Raw genomic sequence first — 23,948 nt, 5'->3', positions numbered from 1 at the left:
GGGGGGGAGGGGGGAGAGGGCAGCATTTAAGGGCTTTATTCACTTAAGAAGATTAGATCTTAGATCTTTTCTCTAGTTTCTTTCTTCCATGGAGAAAGTTTGACCAGTTTGCTAAGAGGACCAGGAAGATTTAACTCCCAGTCTAGTTCACAGTTTGCAGAGCTCTGAAGAGCACACACAAAGCTCAGGCAGAAGTGTAAAACCTTTTCTGATTTTAATTTGAAGTAGTTCTATTCCTGATTTTTGCTTATATGTCACTGTCAGTGGCTTTTGTGACAGGTTTCAAACAAAATATTCAGGCAGTAGTATTTTTTTTAATTTTCTTACCTTTAGTTCTGGAAACTTTCCTAAACCAAACCTTCACTGTCACATAAATAATAACTGTAATGAGAAAATAGCTCTTGATCTGAGACACAAAAGCATCTTAATATATAAAAAGAACCTTCTTCAGCAGCTCAGCAGACACTAATCTCCAAGGGGGCTTGTACTTTCCCCAATTTCCACAACTATTCAAACAGATTCTGCTTAGAAAAGCAGCAATGTCAAGTTACAACTGAGGTCCTGGGTTCTGTTCTCACTTGAATTTGAGAGATTCTCACCGGCTTTCAAGGCCCCTCCAGTTTTTTTCTCTATTTCTGCTCTGTCTGTATACCTTGTTGGCCTGCAGGTAAGAGGTCGGGTAGCCCCGGAGCAGTGGGGTGGCTCATGTCAGGCTGCTGGGGGATGGCTGCTTTGCAGCTCAGTGCCATGTGGCACTTCTTCTTGAGTTTCCTCTGCAGCCCCAGTGTCCCCAGAAACACAATGGGACTTGGGGTGCCATTCAAAATATTCAAACCAAAAAGAGAGCCTGCCAGAGAGCTGTATGTACAGACCACGCTGAAGGAGGATGTGGCACGGTGAACATGACCTCTGGGAAGGAGTGTGGGAGCAAACTTCTGTCAACTTTACTGACATCTTTCAGCTCCTAGGAGTGGGGTCAGAGTTTCAGGCATTGGCTGAGATTTCTGTTCCTCTCTTTTCTGTGCTTTTATCCACCTCAAGGAAACTTGGCACCCAAATAGATGCAAAGAAATCAGAGGGAAATTTGGAAAAGCAAGACCTTGTATGTGAAATACAAAATACATGCTATGGCATATTATTCCTGGTTCCTATTAGACTGAACTATAAATTTTCACACCAATAGGGAGTTTTTCAAAAGTCAGTTAAACTTTCCAAGCTTCAGGATAGGACTAAGTTTGGCCTAAGTTCTCATCTTTTATTTAGAAAATCTGGGCTCAATTATAATTGACCTTTTCACTGCCTCCTAAAGGGAAGCTGCTGTGAGCTCCCTACACCACGTCAGGGCTGTCACGAAGCACTCTTGTTGCTGGGTCTCCCAGCGGAAGGCCACTGGGTTGGGTGGGAAGGTAGTCCTGTCCCTGCCCTCCCGTCCCAGGGCCCCGGCTGGAGGAGCAGGCTGCACAGGAGGGGAGAGGAAGAAAGGAAGCAGGTGCAAAGTAAATTGTTTCTGACCCATTTCCTGGGGTGCAAATGCTGCTACGACTAACACGATACTCTGGAGTGAAGCCAAAGTCTGAGAGTCATCTGTTGTTTAGATAAAGGCATTACTGTATCATAAATTAAAGATGAGCAGAGGTAGAAAAATGCACCCAAAAGACAGAAATTATGCCTCCCACTCTATTTTAACTTTGCCTTTAAGATCTGGAAGAGAGGTTCATTTCTATATTATGTTTCCTGGCTCTTTTCCATGAGGTGAATGTATGAGTTCTCAGCACATTCTGCTCTCTTCCCTACAAAAAAAGTAGAAACTGCCACCTCACCAACAGGGCTTTACCAAGTCCTTCAGAAGGGCATTGAAGGGATAATAGACGATCTATGGCAAATTTGCATTTTATCCAAACTGTGGCAGATGGCAGCATCAGCCCATTTTGCATAGGCTTGTTTTTCTCTCGCACTTTCTGCTGTTCACATCATGGGCTTTAGAAAATGCTTTGCGTATGGTTTACTGTCTGTTGTGATTCATTTGGGCAAATTAATCCTTGTCATTTAAATGTTATTAGCTTTACAAAATCTGTTTGGAAAGTCTGTAATCAGTTTGCTCCATTCACTGAGAAGCCCTCAGTTAAAATAGCTATGTCCCAGATTTCCTTTTTTGTCAAAAATATTTGACACCGTCCAGTAGGGTGAATGATAATCTTGCAAAGAGAAAAGCAGTGATGAATCCTGTCCCATGGATTCACAGCCAAAATTAAATCCTCTCTTCAGGTGCTTTTGAAATCTGGCTCTTGCTTGGCAGTTCTTGCCAAGCCTCACCACTCTCACTGACAGAAGTTAAGATGATAGTCACTGGCACTGATTTCCAGTGAAGAAGGTTTGCGTCGTGTTTACTCACTTTCCATGCGATAAGAAGGGCAAATTAATTGTACATAATCTGACCAAACCTATGCCCTAGTTCTGAAACTGGCTGTGCAAGCAAGTGCCTGAACCTCCCTATCAGCTACGGGGATTTCTTGCAGAATCCTTCCCGAGCTGGGTTTGTTGCACTGCTCTGGAGGTTTCCCCCTTCCAGCGACGCTACTTCATCACAGAAGACCGCAGGGCAGAGGAACTGAAAAAAGATTGGTGTCAAAACATTTGCTCATGTGCTGCCTCTACATCAGGAGTGAGACCACATGCAAGTCTCCACGCTCTGATTTTCCAGTTGCTAAGAGTCTGGCTACAGAGCATGGAACTGGCTGGCATGGCTTACAAAAGGTCATGATACACATTAAAGGAGCAGCAACAAATCATGGAATGAATGGGACACTGTCAGGAGCTGTAGTTTGCTCATGTCTTTCTGCCTGTCTGCCAGGGATGAAATCAAAATATGAGCCATATTTTATTTCCTTGCTAATTAAAGTCTTAATTGACTGAAGGTTCCTTTCTTTTAAAATGTCCCTTTCCTTTTCAGAATTACTACTTTTACCAAGATTTCATTCTTTTTTAAGTCTGAATGGACAATACAGAGGGTATTGTCCATCCATATGTCTCCAAATACAAAACTCTATGTTCCAGAGAATTATTTTTAATACTTGTTACTTGTTCATCTATCAATCAAATCTTCTCAACATTCCCCTTCTGCAGGTGCTGGAGAGTCAGGAAAGAGCACTATTGTAAAGCAAATGAAGTAAGTATATGAATATTCATATCAGTTGTTGAATTTGGTATTTGTAGTATAAGCTATCTAACTAATGTCTGCATACAATATTTATGCTTATTTGAATAAAATGCAAAGAAACCTCATTCAAATCAAGTTCTCATTCAACCACATGAAGCAAAACACAAAGTGACTAAGACACACAGCTGGATTGGTAATCAAATCTGTCTGATCAAATCATGCACTGGTCCAACTCCTTACCAAAGACCAGGGAAGCTTCTTCACTGGCTTTGGTAGGAGTTACAGTACTGTAGTAAGATCATGAATATATGAGACAACCAGCCATGGCAGATTCACCTAGCCTAGCATCCTGCCTCCTGCAGAAGCTAATGAAGGATGCTGGCAGAATTAATACAAACACACAGTAATACTTGTGCTGGACACCCTGATGACTCGGGCACCATCCTGAATTAGAGACGGCATCACTGTGTTTAGTACCCCTCAGTTAATTCATGACTACATTTCTCAATGTAAACTAATAACATCCACTATATTCTACAGGAAGAAGTTCCACAGTTTAATTACATATGATGTGATGAGAAATTATTGAAGGATTCACATTGTATAATAGCGCAGTCTTCTAGGTTTGTTTTTTGTTTTTTTCTCCAGACTGATGTCTGTAGATCATTCTTGCTCTCCAGTGTCTTATTCCAGCTCTTGCCAGAGGTCAGTTCTCATTCTCCCAGGGACCAGGTGAGAGCATATTTAGCCACCAGCCTACACAGTGATCAGCTGCTGCCTACCGTCTAGCACGGGCAGGGACAGTCATGAGAACTGCTTTTAGCAAGGGAAGTGTCACCCCCAAAAGTTTTCAGACAATAACCAATCTGGGAAAAAAAGGGCTGTAGAAGCTCAAAGGCAGAAATCCCTGCTCAAATTCAGACTGATTATCTGGTTAGGGAGATCTTGTGACCGCACCATAAATCTACTGCAAGAATACTTGCAGATGTTTGTTCAAAGATCACATGGTGCCACACAGACTGAAGTCAGCAGCTTCTACACAGTAGAAGTCAGTATTTCCCCTGGCTTCAGAGAAAGGTCAAATTTATTTGTGTGTGTCTGTACTTGCACATGTGTCCCCATTTACAATTTACTATCGCAATATTTTCACATATAGGGAAACAGGTGAAAACTAAACTCATTCATGTTATTCTTGTAAGGGTAGCCAAAATACTAATCATGTATTTTGTTCAAATGGATAATCCACCTGAGTTCAAGAGATCATACTTACATAATCCTCCTCTATTGTGTAACCTGCTAATATCTTCTTGTTTTATCCAGCCTTATTTTCATATACAATGTCCAGGTCTGGTTCCTAGATAAATACAAAAAAAGAAATTACAAAGGCATTGCAACTGTGGAATTAGGAATTAGGCATCATCCCACTTTATAAGCACCAATCTCTTCCTGTGTAAAAACCAGACTGTTTTACAAAATCAGTAATACCATTGAGAATTTAAGTTCTATTTCATATCTTCATCAATGAATTTTAAAGAATTAAGTAAAAAATGTTATGGCATAAGAGCAATTTTCTACTATTTAAGCAGCTCAGTTTGCAATAAGACAGATTCAGAACCATCCATCAAATACTTTGCTAATTTTTTTGTTCCAGTTAAATGGTGGATAACTGTATTTCTGTTTTGAGGTCCAATCAGGAGACCCTCCCTATTCAGCAAACCATTGAAATGTATTGTGCTCAAAGCTTCCTCAAGTAGAAGCAGATTGAAGACGTTCCTCTGAATTAAGCACTTTAAGAAAGGCTCATAGCCCTTAACAGCACCGAGGAGGGTACAAAAAACTGTAAAGCTGAGAGTTAACTGTAAAGCTCTGTGCATTTATGAACTGTCAACCTGATCACAAACATGAACTATTTCACAAGAAAACTTTTCATTAAAATTATAATTTTTTTCATATAAAACGTCAACTTCCTGTCACAACCAGGGAGTTTTTCTTTAAAAAAGGGATTTTTTTCAGTAAAAAAATTACTTTCAGTTACTAATTTTTTTAGTGAAGCATAACATTTTTTTTCTAGAGAAGACTGATAGCTGCTCACAAAAGAAAAAATTTTGCAGAGAATACAGTTTTCCACAAAAATCAGGGTAATTTTACTGCTATTAATATAATTTTCTAATTCATAAACCTCATTCTTTACACACTGAAGATTTCAATCAAAGTTAAATGCTTCCACTGAGCTTTGCACAATATCTTCTGATGCTCAAAATACAGATATGCTGCAAGGCCTTAAAAAGGCTAGGATGGTTATGGAGGATAACTAAAAAGGGAAAAAAAAGCTTCTCTGGAGCTCCATGCTTCTAACCGGATCATTCCCAATGTGTGATCTAACCTTTTTAAAACCAAGTTGAGTATTTCTGTGCTATGCTCTAAGCTATCAGTACAAACCTACTATAAATAATTCAGCAAATAAAAAGCAGGAAACAAAATATTTGCTAATTTATCATTCCTGTTGAGATTGAATCAATGCCACCTCTCTGGTGAGAAGCCCTCCTTGCGTGAAAAAAAAAAATGAGGAGACTAACTTTTTTCCTCCAATAGAAACATGATTTAGATAGTATGACTCGTAGCCTAACATCTCTTGCCTTCAGCATCCTGAATTTAGTTTTCAAAGGTTGTTTATTTTTTCAAGGAGGATCAGAGAAGAAAAATTTCCATTTGTTAAAATGCTCCTTCTGGCCATACAAGATGTCAGCCTGTTACAAGATCCTTCCTTAAGAATGACAGGTCTTTAATAAAAGCAGCACAATTCACTACTGATTTAGGCTGGCTAACATAGTTTCTGCCAGACAACATAAATATATTATCTTAAAAAAAGAAACAATGAAACAAACAAGAAAAAAAACCCAAACATGAAAAGCCTCAAGAAAAAAACAAGAGGTTTTTTTCCGTAATTACAGAATCTATTTTTATTTCAGAATCTTGTATTTTCTCCCTTCCTTTGTTCTTCAAAGGGAAAGCACGAAAATATGAAATAGCCATTTGTGGACTGTGTTAGGGCCTTTTCTTCTCTCTCATAGCCACAAGCAAAACACCCATCTTCTCCAGAAATCCTGTTACAATCACCACTGTGAGACATACAAAGTAGTTAAACCAAGTTCACGTACTTCATGGGGTTTGCATTTCGATATATTTCATTCCATTATTTATAGAAAAGCTGTTGTTTTCACAGGTAGTGAGAGTAAGGGTGAGGAGAATATGCTAAAGTGCCAGTGCCAAATTCAACATTGATGGCAGATGAAATTATTTCTTGTTAAAGGTGATCGGAGCCATTAAGGGAGGCCACCTCCACCAGTGGGGAGCTCTGGTCTCCGGGGTGCTTCACATATGGGACATTGCCTAATGTCCCACAGCACCCAAGCATCAATCCAGACTATCCAGAACACTATCAGGGAGCTACATTAGACTCCTCCAAGTGAATAAACTTCCCATCTGAACAATTCCTATTATTTCATTCAAATCACTGACACAAGGATACATGGATATCTCAGAGGATGGCAAAACCAGGTTCATCAGTATACCAGTATACCAGTATAACACAGCTCCCTTTACCTTTCTCCCAAGTTCAAGATGATTCCTTTGAATCTTGCAGTCGTTTGAGTTCATGCCGAAAACAGCATTCAAAAAACCAAATCTTCAAAACAGAGTTTATAGATTTTTCTGGTCTAGAAGTGACTGGGGAAACATTTAGAGATCCTTTTTTTCCTACAGATGCTATTCCTACAGACACAAGAATGCAACTTTTGAATTTTGTGACATCTATAGTTGTCAGAAGAGATGTTAAGACTCATGCATGTTCAACTATGATCTGGTGATCTGGGTTTTCTGTGTGTGTGAGAGTGAATTATTTTCTGATAGGGCTGACTTCTCCCCTTGAACAGAAAAGTCTCTCCAAGACGCACATCCTGTCAGATCCTTTCACACACATCCTGTCAGATCCTTTCACATCACCCCTTTCTGTTTGTATAGCTCTTTGCAGACTGTATCTCTGGCAGGAGACAGGGAAAAACAAACCCCAAACTCCAGAAACTATTTATTTAATAACCTGGCCTTCATCTCTGAACAACTGAGGTGAGGAAGAAAAAACCCTTGGTTCCAGCAGCTGCCAAAGCAGTTTGGTGCCTGTTCATTGAGAGTACACTGCAAGAAAATGGGTGAAGTTTCCACCCTTTTTCACAACTCATGGAAAAAGTTGTCTCTGAGTCATGACAAAATCTGCACACTGATCTCGGAGAACTTTAACCCCATGCCATCCTCCAGTCAAGGAGGATTATGAAATTATCTGTCACAATTAGATTAATTGAATTTGACTGCTAAAGTTCTTTGTCCTCTGTAATACAGGCCAAATCCTTTGGAGTAATATGTATGTTCCCCAAAACTTTAGATAATAAAAGTAACACATTTCAATATCTAGAAATTTTAACTGATGTACAAAGAAGTATTAAAAATTTATTTTTTGTTCTTGAGGAAGTACCTCACAGTATAGAAATATTTTTTGCAATAATTTTTCTACTCTAGGTAAGATTCTGGTTAAAAATGAAAATGATTAAACAAGTGATGTGACTAACATTGTAGGTTCCAATAATAAAAGATTTAGGATCAAAGTCCAGCTATGCATCTTGCCCTGCATCAACAGGAACGGGCTTGGGTCTTGTTCTGCATTCATATATTATCTTTTATTAACCCACGAGGCAAAAAAACACCTATTCACTCAGACTGGGAAGTCCAAACCTACCCTCCCTCATAAATGTAACCTCACATCATTGCACAAACTGCTGCTTATCTGTTCCAGCAGAAAAGGCAAGAAAAGGCAGATCAGCCATTGATAAATGCTTTTTTAAGGGTCAGATGGATTCAGTTCTTTCTCACGCTGATCACAAAAGCACCTAATCCAACTTTTCATTAGTTTTTTGTTTTTTTTTTCTTTTTTTAATGCATGCCATAGACTTTTTGATTTCTGTTTTCGCACCAGGATCATCCATAAAGATGGTTTCACCTACCAGGAACGCATGGAGTTCAGACCTGTCATTTACAGTAACACAGTGCAGTCTATCCTGACTATTGTGAAAGCAATGACCAAGTTAGGAATCAGTTATGAAAATCCAGCTAGAATTGTGAGTATGACACCCTTTCTCTTCAAGCAGGCATTAGAATACAATTTGTTGTAGTATAATAGTAGAGACTATTAGAAGAAAGAAGGTTCAGTATTTCCTTTTTGACGGTGGAAACTAAGTAATGCTTGAGTTATATGTGACAAGATGTCCTTACTTAATTTTATTTTTTCAAGACTGGTGCCTTTGGTCTAACCCTTGCATAAACTGCCATTTTTTTTATTACAAAAGAAATGTTCAACTTGCAAAGACGTAAGAAACAAACAAAAAAAGATCTTTTTCTTAGCTGCTTAGGATGTATTTATTGCTATTGGGAAATGTAATAAATATTTCCATTTTACGGACAAACCTTGGGGCTCAGCCATGTAGGGTCATCTAGACATGTTGGGAATATTTCAGTTTGTTGCTGGAGCAGAGATGTCCCTGCTGTAGAGAAGCAGCACTGGCACATTGGCACTGAGGAGAAGTGGAGTCCAACCTCCCTGACATGATCAGCAATCCTAGGCACAAGCGCACAGAGGAAGAGCCACAGTAAGAAGACCTGCTGTCTTCTGGCAATGACACTGAATTTTCAGGGGCAGAAGTAAAGGAAAACTTTCCTTCTCAGTGCAATGATTTAGTCTACTGCCTGTAATTCAGACCTAGATGAGAATTTCTCAAAGTCCTGTCAAGAGGATCAGCTAGTTCCAGTTTTGGTAAATTCTGCCTGTTCCCTAGAGGTTTATTACATCTGCTTATCTGAAAGAGCTTTTCTTGTTCCAGAAGTCTACATTTCATTACAGTGACATGTGGTACTTTGACCTAAAAAATGATAAACAAAACCTTCAAAGGTTACCAAAGGTTATACAGTCATCTGACAAAATAGAAACTAAATGTTTTCTTACTGTGTTCTTTTAAGGGTCCAAGAATCCAAGTCATTCAAACAAACATAATGGTGCCCAAAGGCAGGGCACAGAAAATGGGTCCATGTGATTCTGCTGTAACTTGTCCCTGTCTCCTCAATTGTGATAGAGACCACTAGGACCCATCTAACAGTCCATATGGCCTAAGACAGCTGAACCTTGCAGCACACAGCCACAGGTCCTGCCTCAGCCTCTAGTATCCACTACCAGGTCCAGACTCTGTTTGTCATCTCTGAGATACGTTCTGCCTCTGCCCCAGTACTTCAGCCTCTTTGCTTAGCCCCACCAGGCTTTCTGAGAGGTTTACACATGTTCATTCATCATCTATCATCTATGCCAGTTTCAAAGACATTGGGATTTCACAGCCTGAGGAACTGGGAATCGAAAATTTTTGTTAAATAGCCCAGTTCATTTTTTAGGACTACATACAACCAAAGACAGAAAATACAGCTTTTTGTTAGTTTATCCTTTATAGCACAGTGAGCCCAATCTTACTGTCATTGGCAAAATAGGCCTCTAGAAATACAGTTGAATACATCCATATAAAATAGTTGCAGTCCCTGCCTCCTTTTCCCCCAGAAACACAGAAGAACAACCTGGATGTGAATTTTTAAGAAAACAGAAATTTTGGTCACATTTATTTGAATTGTCACTAAACATTGCCCTTTCTTCCAAAAACAAACTTAGCTCACATTTTCTGTAAAATCATAAGCCATTGATAAGCTTGAGTTGTTTCGATAGAAGCTTTGACTTAGCTGGACTTGTTCTTGCTGCATTCTGGTCCAGATTTAGCTGCTTAAAGTCACTTAGCCCAAAGACTGGGCTTATTTTGGGCCCAAAAGCAATGGGTTCATCCATGTTCCAGGACTGCCTGTAGATACCTTTAAGCGGTCCTGAAAGTGCCTGGGCATGACATTTCAAACATCTGTTCAGGTGAGAGAGGTTTTTTTTTTTTTTTCCTAAAGCATCATTGCAATCTATTTTTAATAAGAAAATCATCTGAAATCTAAGTGCCAAAGTCAACACACATTATATAAATCAGGGGTATGATAACTTCAATCTGCCACTGTCTTCCTTTTTTACGTAAGCATCAAAATCCACAGTTGTCACCTTTTGCACAATAATCAATGAACATTTACTGTACACCTGGAGGGTCTGAGCTCAAGGCTTCTTCTAGGCTATTCAACCAACAAGTCCAACTTTGTAAGAGGATAGCTATAATAATTAAATGATATGTGATATCTTGAAGGACAGAACATTCCAACTCTTATCTTGAGGTTGAACAACTGTACGTCCTGGAGAGCGGCCCTGGAGACCAGTGAGGAGCACCAAGGAGAAAGCATGACTCAGGTCTGCTAATCCTGACACCAGCGAGAGGATAGGAGTGTAGAAGGGAGTAGGTGGTGTGTAACATGGAAGGGCGATTGTATAGCTGTCCTCCTTCCTCTTTCAAATGAAGGCAATTCCCTAGTGGTTATTTAGTGGTTATTTCCACCTTTTTTTTTTTCTCTTTTTCTCCACCCTAACTCAATTTCTCCAATATTTTAAGAAAACTGCAGTGGGTTATCTATTTTTTGATCAATCTCTGACTTTTACAAAGTTTCCACAAACCTCCATTTCTATAGAAACATATAGTACATTCTTATTCCTAAGATAAATGTTACACATTATTGTGAAGATGTTTTCTATTTTTGTATAAAACATTCACTGCCAAAACAGTGTCTGTCAGAATCCATTTATACTTTTGAAACTATTGACTGCAAGTCACTTCAGTTGTCTACTTATACGGCTAGGAAGGAATTATATTCTATAATTATCCACTACTGTGACAGTGTATCAAATGACCCTATTTTAATCGCGCTCTTTATTTACAGTACATTCCTAAGCTGTTAAACACCGAAAAGAAACATTTTTAATGTAATAGATTACTAGAAGTCTTCGTGGATTGACTGCATAAGGAAGACATTACAGAATAATACATTTAAAGTATTTGGGATTTTATTCAGATGCAGATTTCCTCTTCCCCCAAATAAAAAAACATATGGGAAATGTATTCACTAGTTATATTCACTTTGCCACATTTCTCACTGTGGCCTAAAACTAGGTATGTTTCCTTCCAAATGCATTCAAAAATATATTTAGCTATATATTTCTGCTTTGATGTAGTTATAGTATGTTTAAATATTCTTATTATTTAGTTTTTGAAACCCCACTACTCTCTCTTACATTAAAATCCTCCTAAGTTGGGCCTTTTGTGAACACCTTTGGTAAGGTGAAATTGAGGCCTTGTATGAACAAAACAAATCAATAAAAGGAGGAAAACTCCGTGTATCAAGATTTTAGTCTAACCTTGGCACTAACTAAAGGAAAGTGAGCTTGCAAAAGGATGTTCACATGTACAGGCGAGCACAGCTACCTGGAGAAATCATTGAAAATGAGAAATTTTGCCCCTGCCAACTCACTGTAAATCAAGTACATCTTCAAGGAGGTGGAGGGGTGCAGTGCACTTCCACAAATATTTACTGGAATTTCTCTTCAGGAAGATGAAAGGAAGCTGTGTGCCATGGCAACTGCTCTGGAGGATGGTGATATGTCTTCCGAATTGGTCGAGCTCATCAAACAACTGTGGAGCGACGGCGGGACGCAGGCCTGCTTCGCGAGGGCCGCGGAGTACCAGCTCAACGACTCGGCAGCCTAGTAGGTGACACCAGCTGCAGCTGCTCCACAGCTGGCCAGTACCCTAACGGGCAGCACAAGAAGGCCCGTGATGAGAGCTCTTCCTCGTGCTACAAAAATTATTGGTCATTAACCTGAAAAAGAATGAGATTTTTTGCTAATATTTATAACATATTCGAAAAGATTAACTGAAGGAAACAAGTGAAAACGAGGAACAACTTGTTTCTGTGAGTTTGCTTACACTGTAAAAAAAAAAAAAAAAAAAGAAAGAAAAAAAAGTCTATTCTCTTTCTAGGTAATTCCAAGATTGACAAAATGAGGGAAAAGGTAAATTGAAACACCTTAGGTTTTACCTAGTTGTACTTTGAATGTATACATTTCAAGCTGCTAAGCATAAGTCTGGAGAAAACTATAAAAATGTTCCTCTTAACTAATCTGGTTGCCTGGACGGGTGTTCCCTGGGCAATTGCCATCTCAGCATCCAGCTGGTTTTGGCTAGTGGTGCTGCAGCCACTCTTCAACCTGATGGCTGCTTTCTGCAGCCTGGGAGGTGGCAGGGGAGTAGGGCAGCTCAGCTGCTACTCCACGAAGGAAACCATTCAACTAGATACATCTCCTAGCTTAGATGCAGTCAGTAAGCTTAGACTTTTCAGGAGTCCCTGGTTTGGCTCCTTCTACAGCTGTTCTTGCAGGCTACAGTGATTCTGTTCTCTCCTGTTTTGTCCCCAAGCTCATACAAGACCAAAAAAGAGAGGTGTCACCTGGGTTGGAGTTCTCCTAGAATGCATAAATCTGACTCTAGACCTGGGGCAGAGGGTTGTTCCACCCGAGGTCCATCTTCCAGGATCTGCAGATGGAGGCTTCTTTGCTCCTGCAGCTCCTCCTAGAGGTTGAGGGCACCTGCAGGGTGAGAACTCACAAGGTGTTGGGTGTCCCTTCTCCTTGGCAGGGCAAGGCACGATCAGAGGCTGAGCCAGGAACCAGGCAAGGAGTAAGGCAGTAATAGCTCACTAATTGTGGACAGTAGAAGAGATATACCATTCAAATATTAAATTTTTTTCATCTTTTTGTATCTTCAAAACAAGAATTAAGGCCTTTCTGGAAGATACCAAAACAAATAATTTGGCAGCCTTGTACTTCTATAGGAGTATTACAGAGCAATCTTTTGTTTCCTAAACTACCCTTTTAGACACTGCACTTCCCAGCACTAAAAGCCCGTAACAAGTCAGCCATCATAACTAAAAGGAAAAACTTTTCTTGAAATACAAAAAAGCCAAACAAAGAAAATCAACAAAAAAATGCAGAAAAAAACCATATTACCTATTTACCAGGTAATATGGTTTTTTTGTTGTTGTTGTTGGTTTTTTTAATTACCTATTTACCAGCTAATATTCTAGTGTGTACGCTCTGCCTGGAAGATTAGGTTTTGCTGCCTGAAAAGAAGATAGGATAGTCTAAAGTAATCCCTTCTCAGTGTTACAGGCTGTGTCATGTTTTAACCTGCAATAGATTACAGTATTTAGGGAAGCTAGTACAGATTGTAAAGGAGCCAATGATAATTATTTATTGCTAGAGTTACATTAAAAATATCAGTGACATGTTTTTCATCTGCTTGAACACTTCTGAAAATCCTGCTAATCGTCTGTCTTCATCTTTCAGTACCTGATGCTTCTGAAAATCTAGCCTTTGACTCTGAACCATTAACATCAACTTAATTTTTTCCCTTGCTGCTGGCCTTCTAATGATCAGTTCAAAACCAATCAACCTTCTAACACTACATTTCAATTTCTTTTAAAACCAAATCCCTGTTTCTCTGCTCCGGCGAATCAGCTCCTACACAAAGTAGTGATTTACTCTGTAAACTCTGACTTTCTAAGATTAACTTCGAATCTTTTCATTATTAATTCATGTTAATGGAGTCTGATCACTGCCTTTCCTCTGTGCGTTTTAATTAAGGAAAAAAAAAAAAAAAAGGAGATCTTCTGAATAATAGAAAATCCCCTGTATGTCAAATTTGGCAGGAATTTCTTCCTTATACACACCTGGAATTAATCCTGTTTTAAGACAGAGTGATCGGTAAGGAAGGGTCAAAATCAGGATTATAAATAGTGACTTCAAAGGTCATTGTATAGCTACCAGTAGTACATGGTGCTTCTTGCTAGCTCAGTAATTTGCCTCTCAGTGTAGGAAAGCCAAGGAAAGATCAGATTTAGACTCACCTCCTAGTTTGCGTTCCCTCTGTTGTCATTGGAGAGCTGGCCAGCTGAGTGTCTCCTTGGAGCTGCCTACAGCTCTAGGAAGAATCTGATGATGCCTCTCTTGCTCCATTAACTAGATAATTAACTTGGTCTAATTTTCAATACAATTACATTTGGCTGCATTGAATTGAACTGAAGTATTTGTGACTAAGAACTATTAGATCTGTATATACATGTGTTTCTTTTAGCGTTTACATACTTTATACATTGCAAATTGTCTTTTGTTTCTGCCTTCCACAAAGGTGAGTTGAGATGAGTTTGCCTCAGGCTACTCAGAGAACCAGAGCTATATTGCTTTTTTTAAAAAAAACACATTTTTTTTCCCAGACTCAAATAATGGGCAAACATTGAATCACTCAGATCAACTTCAGCATTCCTTGCTGAGTGGATTCAGTCTATTCAACTTAAAATAAGAAAATCCTATTTCCAAGCATTATTTACAGATCTCCATATGGAAGATTCTAGGCTTTTTTCAATTATTTTTTTTTTATTTACAGATGTATTAAATATTGTGGACAAGGATGATGAGCTGTGAGGTTTGTTTTGGTAGTCATATGGTTAAACTGAGCAGCAGAACTTCATCCTGGGCAGACTTTCTGTTAGAGAAGGAAAAAAAAAAAAAAAAGGGATGAAGCCTAATAAACATTAGAGAGACTGTGTTTTGTTTGTCAGAGGCAAGAGGCTACAAATGGAAAGGTGCAGACTGGGACACCAAAAACTTGAAAATGCTTCAACTATTGCATGTGGTTTCTTGCTTTTGGCTTTGTTCTTTATTTGAATATTAGTAGTTAAAAGTTAGGAAGCTCCCCAGACATCACCTCTTCTTTTGTCAAATCATAATCTCTTTACACAGACTCCCAGACCAGCCAGAAAGATTCATAGACTCTGTCCAGTCGTTTTGGGAAAGCTGCATGCCCCAGAAGAGACGGGAGAAGGGCGGGTGGGAGGACAAGAATGGGCTTCTGAGATGCAGTTCAGATTCTCATTTCAGGCAGATTTTACTTCTGTATACTAGACATAAAACCAAATAATCCACACTTTTCCAAGCAGTTGTGAGAATACTAACCCAGGGGGTCCTCAGCTTCTTTAAAACTTCTGGGTTAGATTACAAAATATATTAATTTAAAATTATCATTTACCTTCCTCTTGGAAACTGATAAGTCTGTAGGGAAAACAGTCCCTAAATGTGAACTCCTCCAAAATATTATGCCCTCCCTTTCACTTAGAAAGGAAGATACTGTTAAAACAGGTCTGATAAGACGCAATAATTTCCAGTCAATCTGTTTCTGAGAGCTGTTTGTGGTTCTTCCCCTGTGGTGGCAATTTCCACTTGCTGAAAGCAAATGGACAATACCCATTTTGTGACAAGGTGTTTTTTAGCACCCCTGAGGAAAATAAGGGTTTTACAGAACAGAAATTCTCAGAAAGATGCTTATTATATACAACTAAATTACACTTCTGTATACAAGGTGGGGGGTGGGGAGGGAAAGAAAGGCTCTGGATTGTGGATCTAGATTGTATAGTATTGTATTTAAATGTGTAATTTATATAAAATATTTAGAAGTGGCTCAATATGAAGTGATTCTGTATTGTTCATTACACCTTCTGAATTCACCAACCACCACTTCTTTTCTTTTTACCTCCCTTCAGTTATCTCAATGATTTGGACAGGTTGGCAAAGCCCAACTATGTGCCGAATGAGCAAGACGTTCTGCACTCCCGAGTGAAAACAACTGGGATTATAGAGACTCAGTTTTCTTTCAAGGATTTGAACTTCAGGTAGGAAAGCCATGTTTGTCAATTTTCTGTGGCTTTACTTTTCTTAAGTATTTTCTTTCAAAAGTATTGAGCAATTATAATATTGGTAATCCCATTGTGATATCCTTGAATCCCCTCTTTTTAAATATTTTGAAACAGCCAAAAAAAGCAACATATTTTAGTACCAGTACTTCACCTTGAAGCATATAATGGGCTGTTATTAACAGATCTCAGAATATCAGGTTCTAAAAGGACATTTTTACATATGTAAGTGTCTAAAAAGCATTATTTGTATCCTGCCATTTGAATAATTGTTTGTGACATTTATAAAATTTGACTACCTAAACGTCCTTAACAGCATGCAAAACATTCGATGACTACTCATTTGCATGCACTCTCAACCTTTCACTCTCTTCTTCTGAGAATGAAATAACTGCTGTTAATACTGGAATGCATTACAGTTGGCAAAAAATAATCATTTCTGTCCCATGGGAAATTTCAGTATTAGCATGCGGCCTTTATGCTCATTTAAGATGAAAAGCAAAATGTTCAGAAAAAGATCTTGAAAATAATTTCTCTGAGAAATTTGACTGAAAATAGTTGACACTTTGAGACACTCAAGATTTTGTTATGCTTGCTGAACCAATTAAAAACATCTAATTCCACATGAAAATGTATTTGAATGAATTATGATCTTTTCAGTGTTCTATACTGCTTTTCTCTAGGGACTGAATTCCATTTAATTCTTAATTTAAAGGCTGGGGTGCATATTGAGGAACGTAGTCTAGAAAAGAAACTGCCTGTAGAGATAGACAGATGTATAAAGCACCAGGATTATAACTTTTATGTTTTTCACTGGGCTTCTTTTTTTCTTCTCATGTGGCAATTAAACATCCCCCAAACAATCTATGTTACCGTACAGATGCTTTCTCAGAACAGAGATTACATATACAAAATAAGATTCTGAAGTGGATACTCTACAAATAAATGATTATTGCCTATTAATACACTGATCACTTGTGAAAATTCAGCACTTGCCCATTTACCACTTGCTACAGTGCAATGCCACAGACATCATGTTCTTTTTCTCTGATTAACATATTTCCAGAGAGCTTTGTACATTGGAAATCTGAGCAGCTTCAGTTACAACCACAGTTTATGTAAGAAATAAAATCAGGATGCAGAAAGAATTCATCAGAGTGCAAACCCTCTTTGACATGAATGCTCCCAGCCTTGACATGAGGATATCAGAATTAGGGACTAGGTCCAACCAAAATGCAGCACAACTGAGAATTAAGTTGCCTGCGTGTCCGTGAACAAAAGGAAGGCTCCAAATGCTACCACAAGCACAAACCCCACTGGGTATAGCCTCTCTGCTATGCATCAGGGTAGTATTAAGTGTGTAAATTCATTAGTAGTTTTAGGCACTGGGGTAACACGAGGTAAAATCACTACAAAATAGTCTGAGGGTATTGAGCTGCTATAGGGATGGAGAGCAGCTATAAATTCATCTTAACCAGCCAGTTACTGCTACTTTGCATTGCCAGAGCAATGCAAAACAGCTGGGGCATCTTGATGACTCCACACTTATTTTGATAAGTACCATAGAAACATCTACAAAGAGAGAAACACTTCCACATTCACAGGGAGTTTTGGTTGATGTACTTCAGTGAGGCTCGGGGTCACAAGCCACACATGGAGAAAAAGAAAACATGAACAGATGCCTCATTCACTAAACACTCGTCCCTCTTCTGAACTGAATGAGGCAGAAAACATTTTGTATCTCTGCAGTAAAAGCCTAAATCCCAGTACTGCTCCAGGGAACTGAATCACAGCACACAGACAACATCTCCTGTTACTTGCTATCTTCTTAGTGGCTACTTTGCTGAATTAGTGTAATTTAGCTTTCTTTTGTTCTTCAACCCGTTTCAGTAATGATGACTTTGATTTTCAGAGCTCAGAGCATACTTAAATATTTTCTAAAGGAGGTCAGATCTTCATGTGTCCTCTCCTGCTGTTGTTTCCATTGATGTGCTAGGGAGAGTTGAACTGCAATCAGGAAAGCTTTAGTTTAGTCTTCAGGTCTCACTGTATGTACCATAAGGATAAATGAATATACAGCTAGTCCAATATCGGTAGCTAAGTTTTCCAAGAGCAGTGCTGGGAAAATATAGAGCTTTCAAGACTAATTTTGACTGTCTTAGTAAAAAAAAAAATCATCTCAGAAATACATTTTCTACCACTCACAGAGGGACTTCAGGTTTCCACGTGCATATGTTAAGTTTTGGGCTGACATGAGAGGAGCTAGGCAAACTAAGGTAAATACAACAAAATTTGCCCAGAAGCATTGCCTCTGGCCTTGATCTTTTCATATTTTGACTGACTTCTCATGAATATCCACAGGGCCATATGTTAAAAGCTTGCAGGAAATGAATACAGATTGATTCAGTTCAAGAGGGACAGGGAACTACTGGAGTGAGTCCACGTAGGGCAACCAAAATGATTAAGGGATTAGAGCATCTCCCTTATGAGGAAAGGCTCAAAGAGCTGGGGCTCTTTAGCCTCAAGAAGACAAGACCGAGGGGAGACTTTATTTATTTTTACAAGTTCCTAAAGGGTGGGTTGAAGGATGATCCAGCCAGATTCTTTTCCGTGGTTTCCAGCAATACTTCGAGGGGTAACAGGCACAAGCTGGAACATGGGAAGTTCCATTCAAATATGAGGAAAAACTTCTTCACAGTGAGGGTGACAGAGCCCTGGAACAGGCTGCCCAGGGAGGTCGTGGAGTCCCCTTCTCTGGAGATTTTGAAGACCTGCCTTGATGCAGTCCTGAGTAATGTGCTCTAGGCAACTCCAGGGGAGTTGGACTAGATAATCTCTAGAGGTCCCTTCCAACTCTGTCAAATCTGTGAATCTGTGATACAATTATACAATTATGTACGCTTGCAAAACTTTACTGCAGATAAGTTTTGAAGCTTTTTTTTCCCCCTACCCCTGGTTTCAGAGTTACGTACCAAAAATCAAGGAAGACACGTAGTGGCAGGTGACTTTGGGGCATAAATCACAGGCCAAAGTCAAGATGCTTTATTCCTACTGACCTTGCTCTTCAGTAGGCATACAGAACTCAGGGAAGATACGCTTGGAAGAATGCCATTACTGTTATCAACATCTTGCTCCACAAGAGCTTCCTGACTTCCTAATAACTCACATTTATAGACACCCAATGATCAGACAAAGAATGAAATGTACTAGAAAAAAAATCATTTTCTCTAATTACTCCTCAGCTGCAGAAACAGTTCATCACAAGCACTGGGAAGGGTTTCATTTCTTCTAAGCAGGATGAAAAATGATAAACAATAACCTTTGTTTCCAGCAACTGCATTGCTGCGGGTAAAGAAAGCAGGATCAATATACTGCAAAAAATGGTGTTTCAGTAAGAAATTATTCTCATTCTGTTTATTACTGACATAATTTTTTCATACTGAACCCCAGTATTTTCATTGCTATAGAAATTGAGTTGTGTTTAATTTTCAGATACTGCAGGAGATACATCCAGACAGTAATATCTAACGCATTTTCTTGAAGGAAGGGATAATGCAACAGGGGATTAGGTTTTACAGTTTTTAGTTGAACAACAGGCTGCACAGGGAAAAGCCATCATACACACAAGGAAACAGAAAAAGTAAGGGTAGGATAAATTTGATTTTTTGCATGTTCTTTCCTCCTTTCTAATGCACTTGAAAAATGTTCAAGTTTGGCACTTTTTATCCCAGAAAGATAATGAAAAGAAAGCCCAATCCCTTATCACTGAAGAACTGAAAATTTAAGTGGGAATTCTGAAATTCTTCTAAGAAACTATTGTTCTAAGTAAACAAAAAAAAATTCTAGAGAAATTGTTCTGAGCAGAACAATGGTAGTTGAACAACAGCTCCATCTCAGTCGGGCCCTAACTCAGGCCCAAAGTAGGTCCCAGATGGGTATCCTCAGGTGGCTTTGGACCTCATATAAAGAGTTCATTAAAAGTTCATATGACTCTACCCAAAGGTAGTAATTTCTGGCAAAGACTGAAGGAAATAGAGGAGGACAGCCATACCTTTTCCCCTGTACAGTTGAAGGGATTCCTGCTCCCCATGAACTGCTGCTTAAACCAGCAACTAATGAGTTTGATAGGGCAGAGACCCTCCCCAAAAAGGCCTGCTGCAGATTATACAGATAGCAAAGTGATCGCACCAGGGCGATAAAGAGATGACTAAATATAGATCTACACCAGCCCATTCAACTTAACCAGCAAGTCTACCTGTGCCTGGCTCCCAGTCATACACCTTACTGATCAGTGTGTCACTTCACTACACGCGTAACTATGAAGTAACAAATGACTGTGGATTTGAGGGTCTTTTGTCAGTGTTTCATGTATGAATTCTGTCCTGAATAAACTCTTGCCTGTGCTGAGCTCTTATGCAAAGCCCCACAGAGCTCAGTGGCACCTGAAAGTACTGAATGTATTTCCTGTATGCAAGTTTTGAAGCCTTTACATTTCATTGTATGCCCACTACAAAGCTGTGAATAATACACAGTACTCCTTGACCTGTTGGAATAGAAACAGACCAACATTTGGAAAAGCTGGATATTTGATTGTCATTCATCTCCAGTTGCACTCTGCACATTAACAGCGCAACTGCATCCTTATTGGTTAGTGCTTTACATTGTACATATGTTATTTTTTCTGCAAAGGATGTTCGATGTGGGTGGACAGCGATCCGAGAGAAAAAAGTGGATTCATTGCTTTGAGGGAGTTACTTGCATCATATTCTGTGCTGCACTCAGCGCCTATGACATGGTTCTGGTGGAAGATAAAGAAGTGGTGAGTCAGAAGAGACAAACAACCCTTTTTCCTGCTAAGTTTTAATGTACTCTCCGATGGCATATCAGAACTATTCCTGTTCCCTGATAACCATTTAAAGGCTATTATGTTGCACTGGTTCTTGCCAGTAAAGAACATTACAGTAAAAATGACATATGGGGATGAGATTTGTCAGTCTCTCATGTTTACCTTTTGCATCTCAACAGAACAGAATGCATGAGAGCCTTCAGCTGTTCAACAGCATCTGCAACCACAAGTGCTTTGCAGCCACTTCCATCGTGCTGTTTCTAAACAAAAAAGACCTCTTTCAAGAGAAAATAGCAAAAGTCCATCTGAATATCTGCTTTCCTGAATATAACGGTAAGTTTGGGGTTTTCAGAAGAAAATACATTCAGATGATTAGTGTAGGCCATGCATTAAAGACTGAGACTTTGACTCAGGTCACCTATATATAACTAAATACTAGGCATCTTATCTAGCCTTTCTCTCAAAAGAACAGCATGGGACAGACATGGCCAGAATCCAACGCACCTCACCTGCCCATGATGCTTAGCCGAGGCTGGGGCCGCCTCTCTCTGAAGATGCTGATTTCTCTTCACCGGTGGCACACGAAGCTGAGAGAACCAGAAGCTTCAGGTGGCTGAGGTGTGGTGCGATGAACCCAGCCAATAGTTCAGTACGAGTCAGTGCACACACACCATAACAGAATCTAAATGTTTTGTCCCTATTCCCTGAAGGAAGTCCACCTTTTTTGGTATGTCACAGTACTGTCAACTGGAAATAAAAATTCCCAGTTGATCCAAGAGAATATATGAGGCTATCATAGAATCATAGAATGGTTCAGGTTGGAAGGGACCTTAAAGATCATCCAGTTCCAACCCCCCTGCCATGGGCAGGGACACCTCCCACTAGAGCAGGTTGCTCAAAGCCCCATCCAGCCTGGCCTTGAACAGCTCCAGGGATGGGGAATCCACAGCTTCTCTAGGCAACCTGTTCCAGTGCCTCACCACCCTCACTGTAAAGAATTTCTTCTTAATATCTAAACTAAATCTCAGAAAGTGACAGAGAAAACTCAAAAACAGCCAGTATTTTAGTATTAACCTAATCCACTTGGGATAGGGAGTGTCCAGAATAAAGCGTACTTAAAACAATATCATTACTATTAGAAAACAAGTTCTGTGCACTTCCTGCAAACCAGCCCCTTCACGCCCTTTCTGAGGAGACATCAACACAGCGACCCCAAATTGCTCAGTTCTTTCCTGGGATAACCAGACACGATGTGCTGGAGTCAGTGGAGCTCTGCCATGGACAGGAGGGGAGCCAGCACAGGAGTCAGTGGAGCTCCACCACGGACAGGAGGGGAGCCAGCACAGGCTCTCGGTACCAGCCTGGCTCCAGGAGGCTCATCCTGCTCCGGACGTACAGCGAGTCCGTGGCACCAGTGTTCACACCTGCTGTCCTTCTAAAGGAGTGCTACCCAAAGGCAAAAAAAGCTGTGCAAAGGAATTGTGACCGAATATATAAGCATCTGAATTTTTCCTTTTTTCTTCTTCATTTCTTTATCTCTGTATTTCCCACCAATTTTTTCTGCTGTCTACCCTTTGAATGCGTGCTCCTTCCTTTTTTCTTTTGTTTCTCTCACTGTCTGCGCTCTCTCTAAGGTCCTTAACTGTTTCACCCTGACTTTCACTAAGGAAGTCATTGTGTCTCTGTACTCGGCACTGGTGAGGCCTCACCTCGAGTACTGTGTCCAGTTTTGGGCCCCTTACCACAAAAAAGACATTGAGGTGCTGGAGTATGTCCAGAGGAGAGCCACCAAGCTGGTGAGGGGTCTGGAGAACAAGTCATATGAGGAGAGGCTGAGGGAACTGGGCATGTTTAGTTTGGAGAAGAGGAGGCTGAGGGGGGACCTCATTGCCCTCTACAACTACCTGAAAAGTGGTTGTAGAGAGGTGGGGGTTGGCCTCTTCTCCCAAGGGAATAATGACAGGACCAGAGGAAATGGTCTGAAGTTGGGGCAGGGGAGGTTTAGATTAGATATTAGGAAGAATTACTTTACTGAGAGGATGGTCAGGCACTGGAACAGCCTGCCCAGGGAGGTGGTGGAGTCACCATCCCTGGAGGTATTTAAGAAACGTGTAGATGTGACTCTTCAGGGCATGCTCTAGTACCCCAGATTGTTGGTTTGTGTCTGTTTGTGGGTTGTTGGGTTTTTTGGTTTGCTTTGTTTTGTTTCGGGTTTTGTTTTTTTTTTTTTGTGGTTGGACTCAATGATCTCAAAGGTCCCTTCCAACCATGAAGATTCTGTGATTCTGTGATCTGTGACTTACTCAGGAGCGTTTCACTTGAGAAATGAGGACTTCTGGTTAGGCACTCAAATTTAAATTTAGGTGGGCAGTTTAGATTTAAAAAAATCATACCTAATGCATGAAGTTAACCAGCTTTAGAAAAAACAAAACAAAACAAACCAACAGAAAATAACGAGAAAAAAAAAAAAACAGAGAAAAAAGAATTTTTGTTTCTTAGCAGCTTTGGAAAACTACCAGCTGAAATGTGTCCTCTTTCTTTTACTGTTCTCTCCACTAGGACTAAATACATTTGAAGATGCTGGAAATTATATCAAGAAACAATTCCTAGACTTGAACATAAGGAAACAAGATAAAGAGATATATTCTCACTTGACATGTGCCACGGACACCCAGAATGTCAAGTTTGTATTTGATGCAGTCACAGACATAATAATCAAAGAAAATCTGAAAGACTGTGGGCTTTTCTAGCCATTCCTTCCCTTGCTCATAGCCTGACTTCATCTCTGTCCACTTTCCTCTCTTCATCCTCTGTGCTCACTGAAATAAAAACCTCTAGGGAAGAAAGAGTATCAATTAGGCTTTTGTTAGCTGTCAGTTGAAGCCTGGGGTAGAGCCTGAACATCGCAGATCAACACTGACCTTCTGTATGTCATAAAAAGATTGGAAAAAATGTTCCACAGAGATGCCAGCTGCTGATAAATCCTACTGGAATCAAGCGGAAATTCCTATTTTAGACATTGTCATTTGAAGGTGATTAGCACTGCTCAGGAAACAGGGGACACCTCATTATCCTGCAGTTTCTAGTGACAGGAAAGAAAAAGATAATATATAACAGATAACTGACTTTTATTTATATTTGAAGCCT

General features: G+C 39.7%; 1 protein-coding gene across 2 annotated transcripts in view; it reads left to right on the top strand.

Annotated features, from left to right (window-relative positions):
* LOC106901112 (guanine nucleotide-binding protein G(t) subunit alpha-3-like) overlaps positions 1-23,551 on the top strand; it is a 28,408-nt gene extending 4,857 nt beyond the window's left edge. The window contains exons 1-8 of one of the 2 annotated variants that reach the window (XM_014963476.1): positions 448-487; positions 3,121-3,166; positions 8,181-8,322; positions 11,761-11,918; positions 15,806-15,934; positions 20,645-20,774; positions 20,981-21,134; positions 23,361-23,551. In XM_014963476.1, the coding sequence (XP_014818962.1) occupies positions 3,162-3,166; positions 8,181-8,322; positions 11,761-11,918; positions 15,806-15,934; positions 20,645-20,774; positions 20,981-21,134; positions 23,361-23,551 (909 nt within the window). In that variant the 5' untranslated portion in view covers positions 448-487; positions 3,121-3,161. Of the gene's footprint in view, positions 1-447; positions 488-3,120; positions 3,167-8,180; positions 8,323-11,760; positions 11,919-15,805; positions 15,935-20,644; positions 20,775-20,980; positions 21,135-23,360 lie in introns of those variants that run through there. The other variant, XM_014963475.1, reaches the window with a different exon arrangement.
* Positions 23,552-23,948: the final 397 nt, after the last annotated feature.

This window comes from Calidris pugnax, unplaced genomic scaffold (assembly GCF_001431845.1).
Source record: "Calidris pugnax isolate Ruff unplaced genomic scaffold, ASM143184v1 scaffold44, whole genome shotgun sequence".
Lineage (NCBI taxonomy): Eukaryota > Metazoa > Chordata > Aves > Charadriiformes > Scolopacidae > Calidris > Calidris pugnax.
The sequence above is the reverse complement of the archived record's forward strand: the minus strand, read 5'-3'. Positions and strand labels throughout refer to the sequence as shown.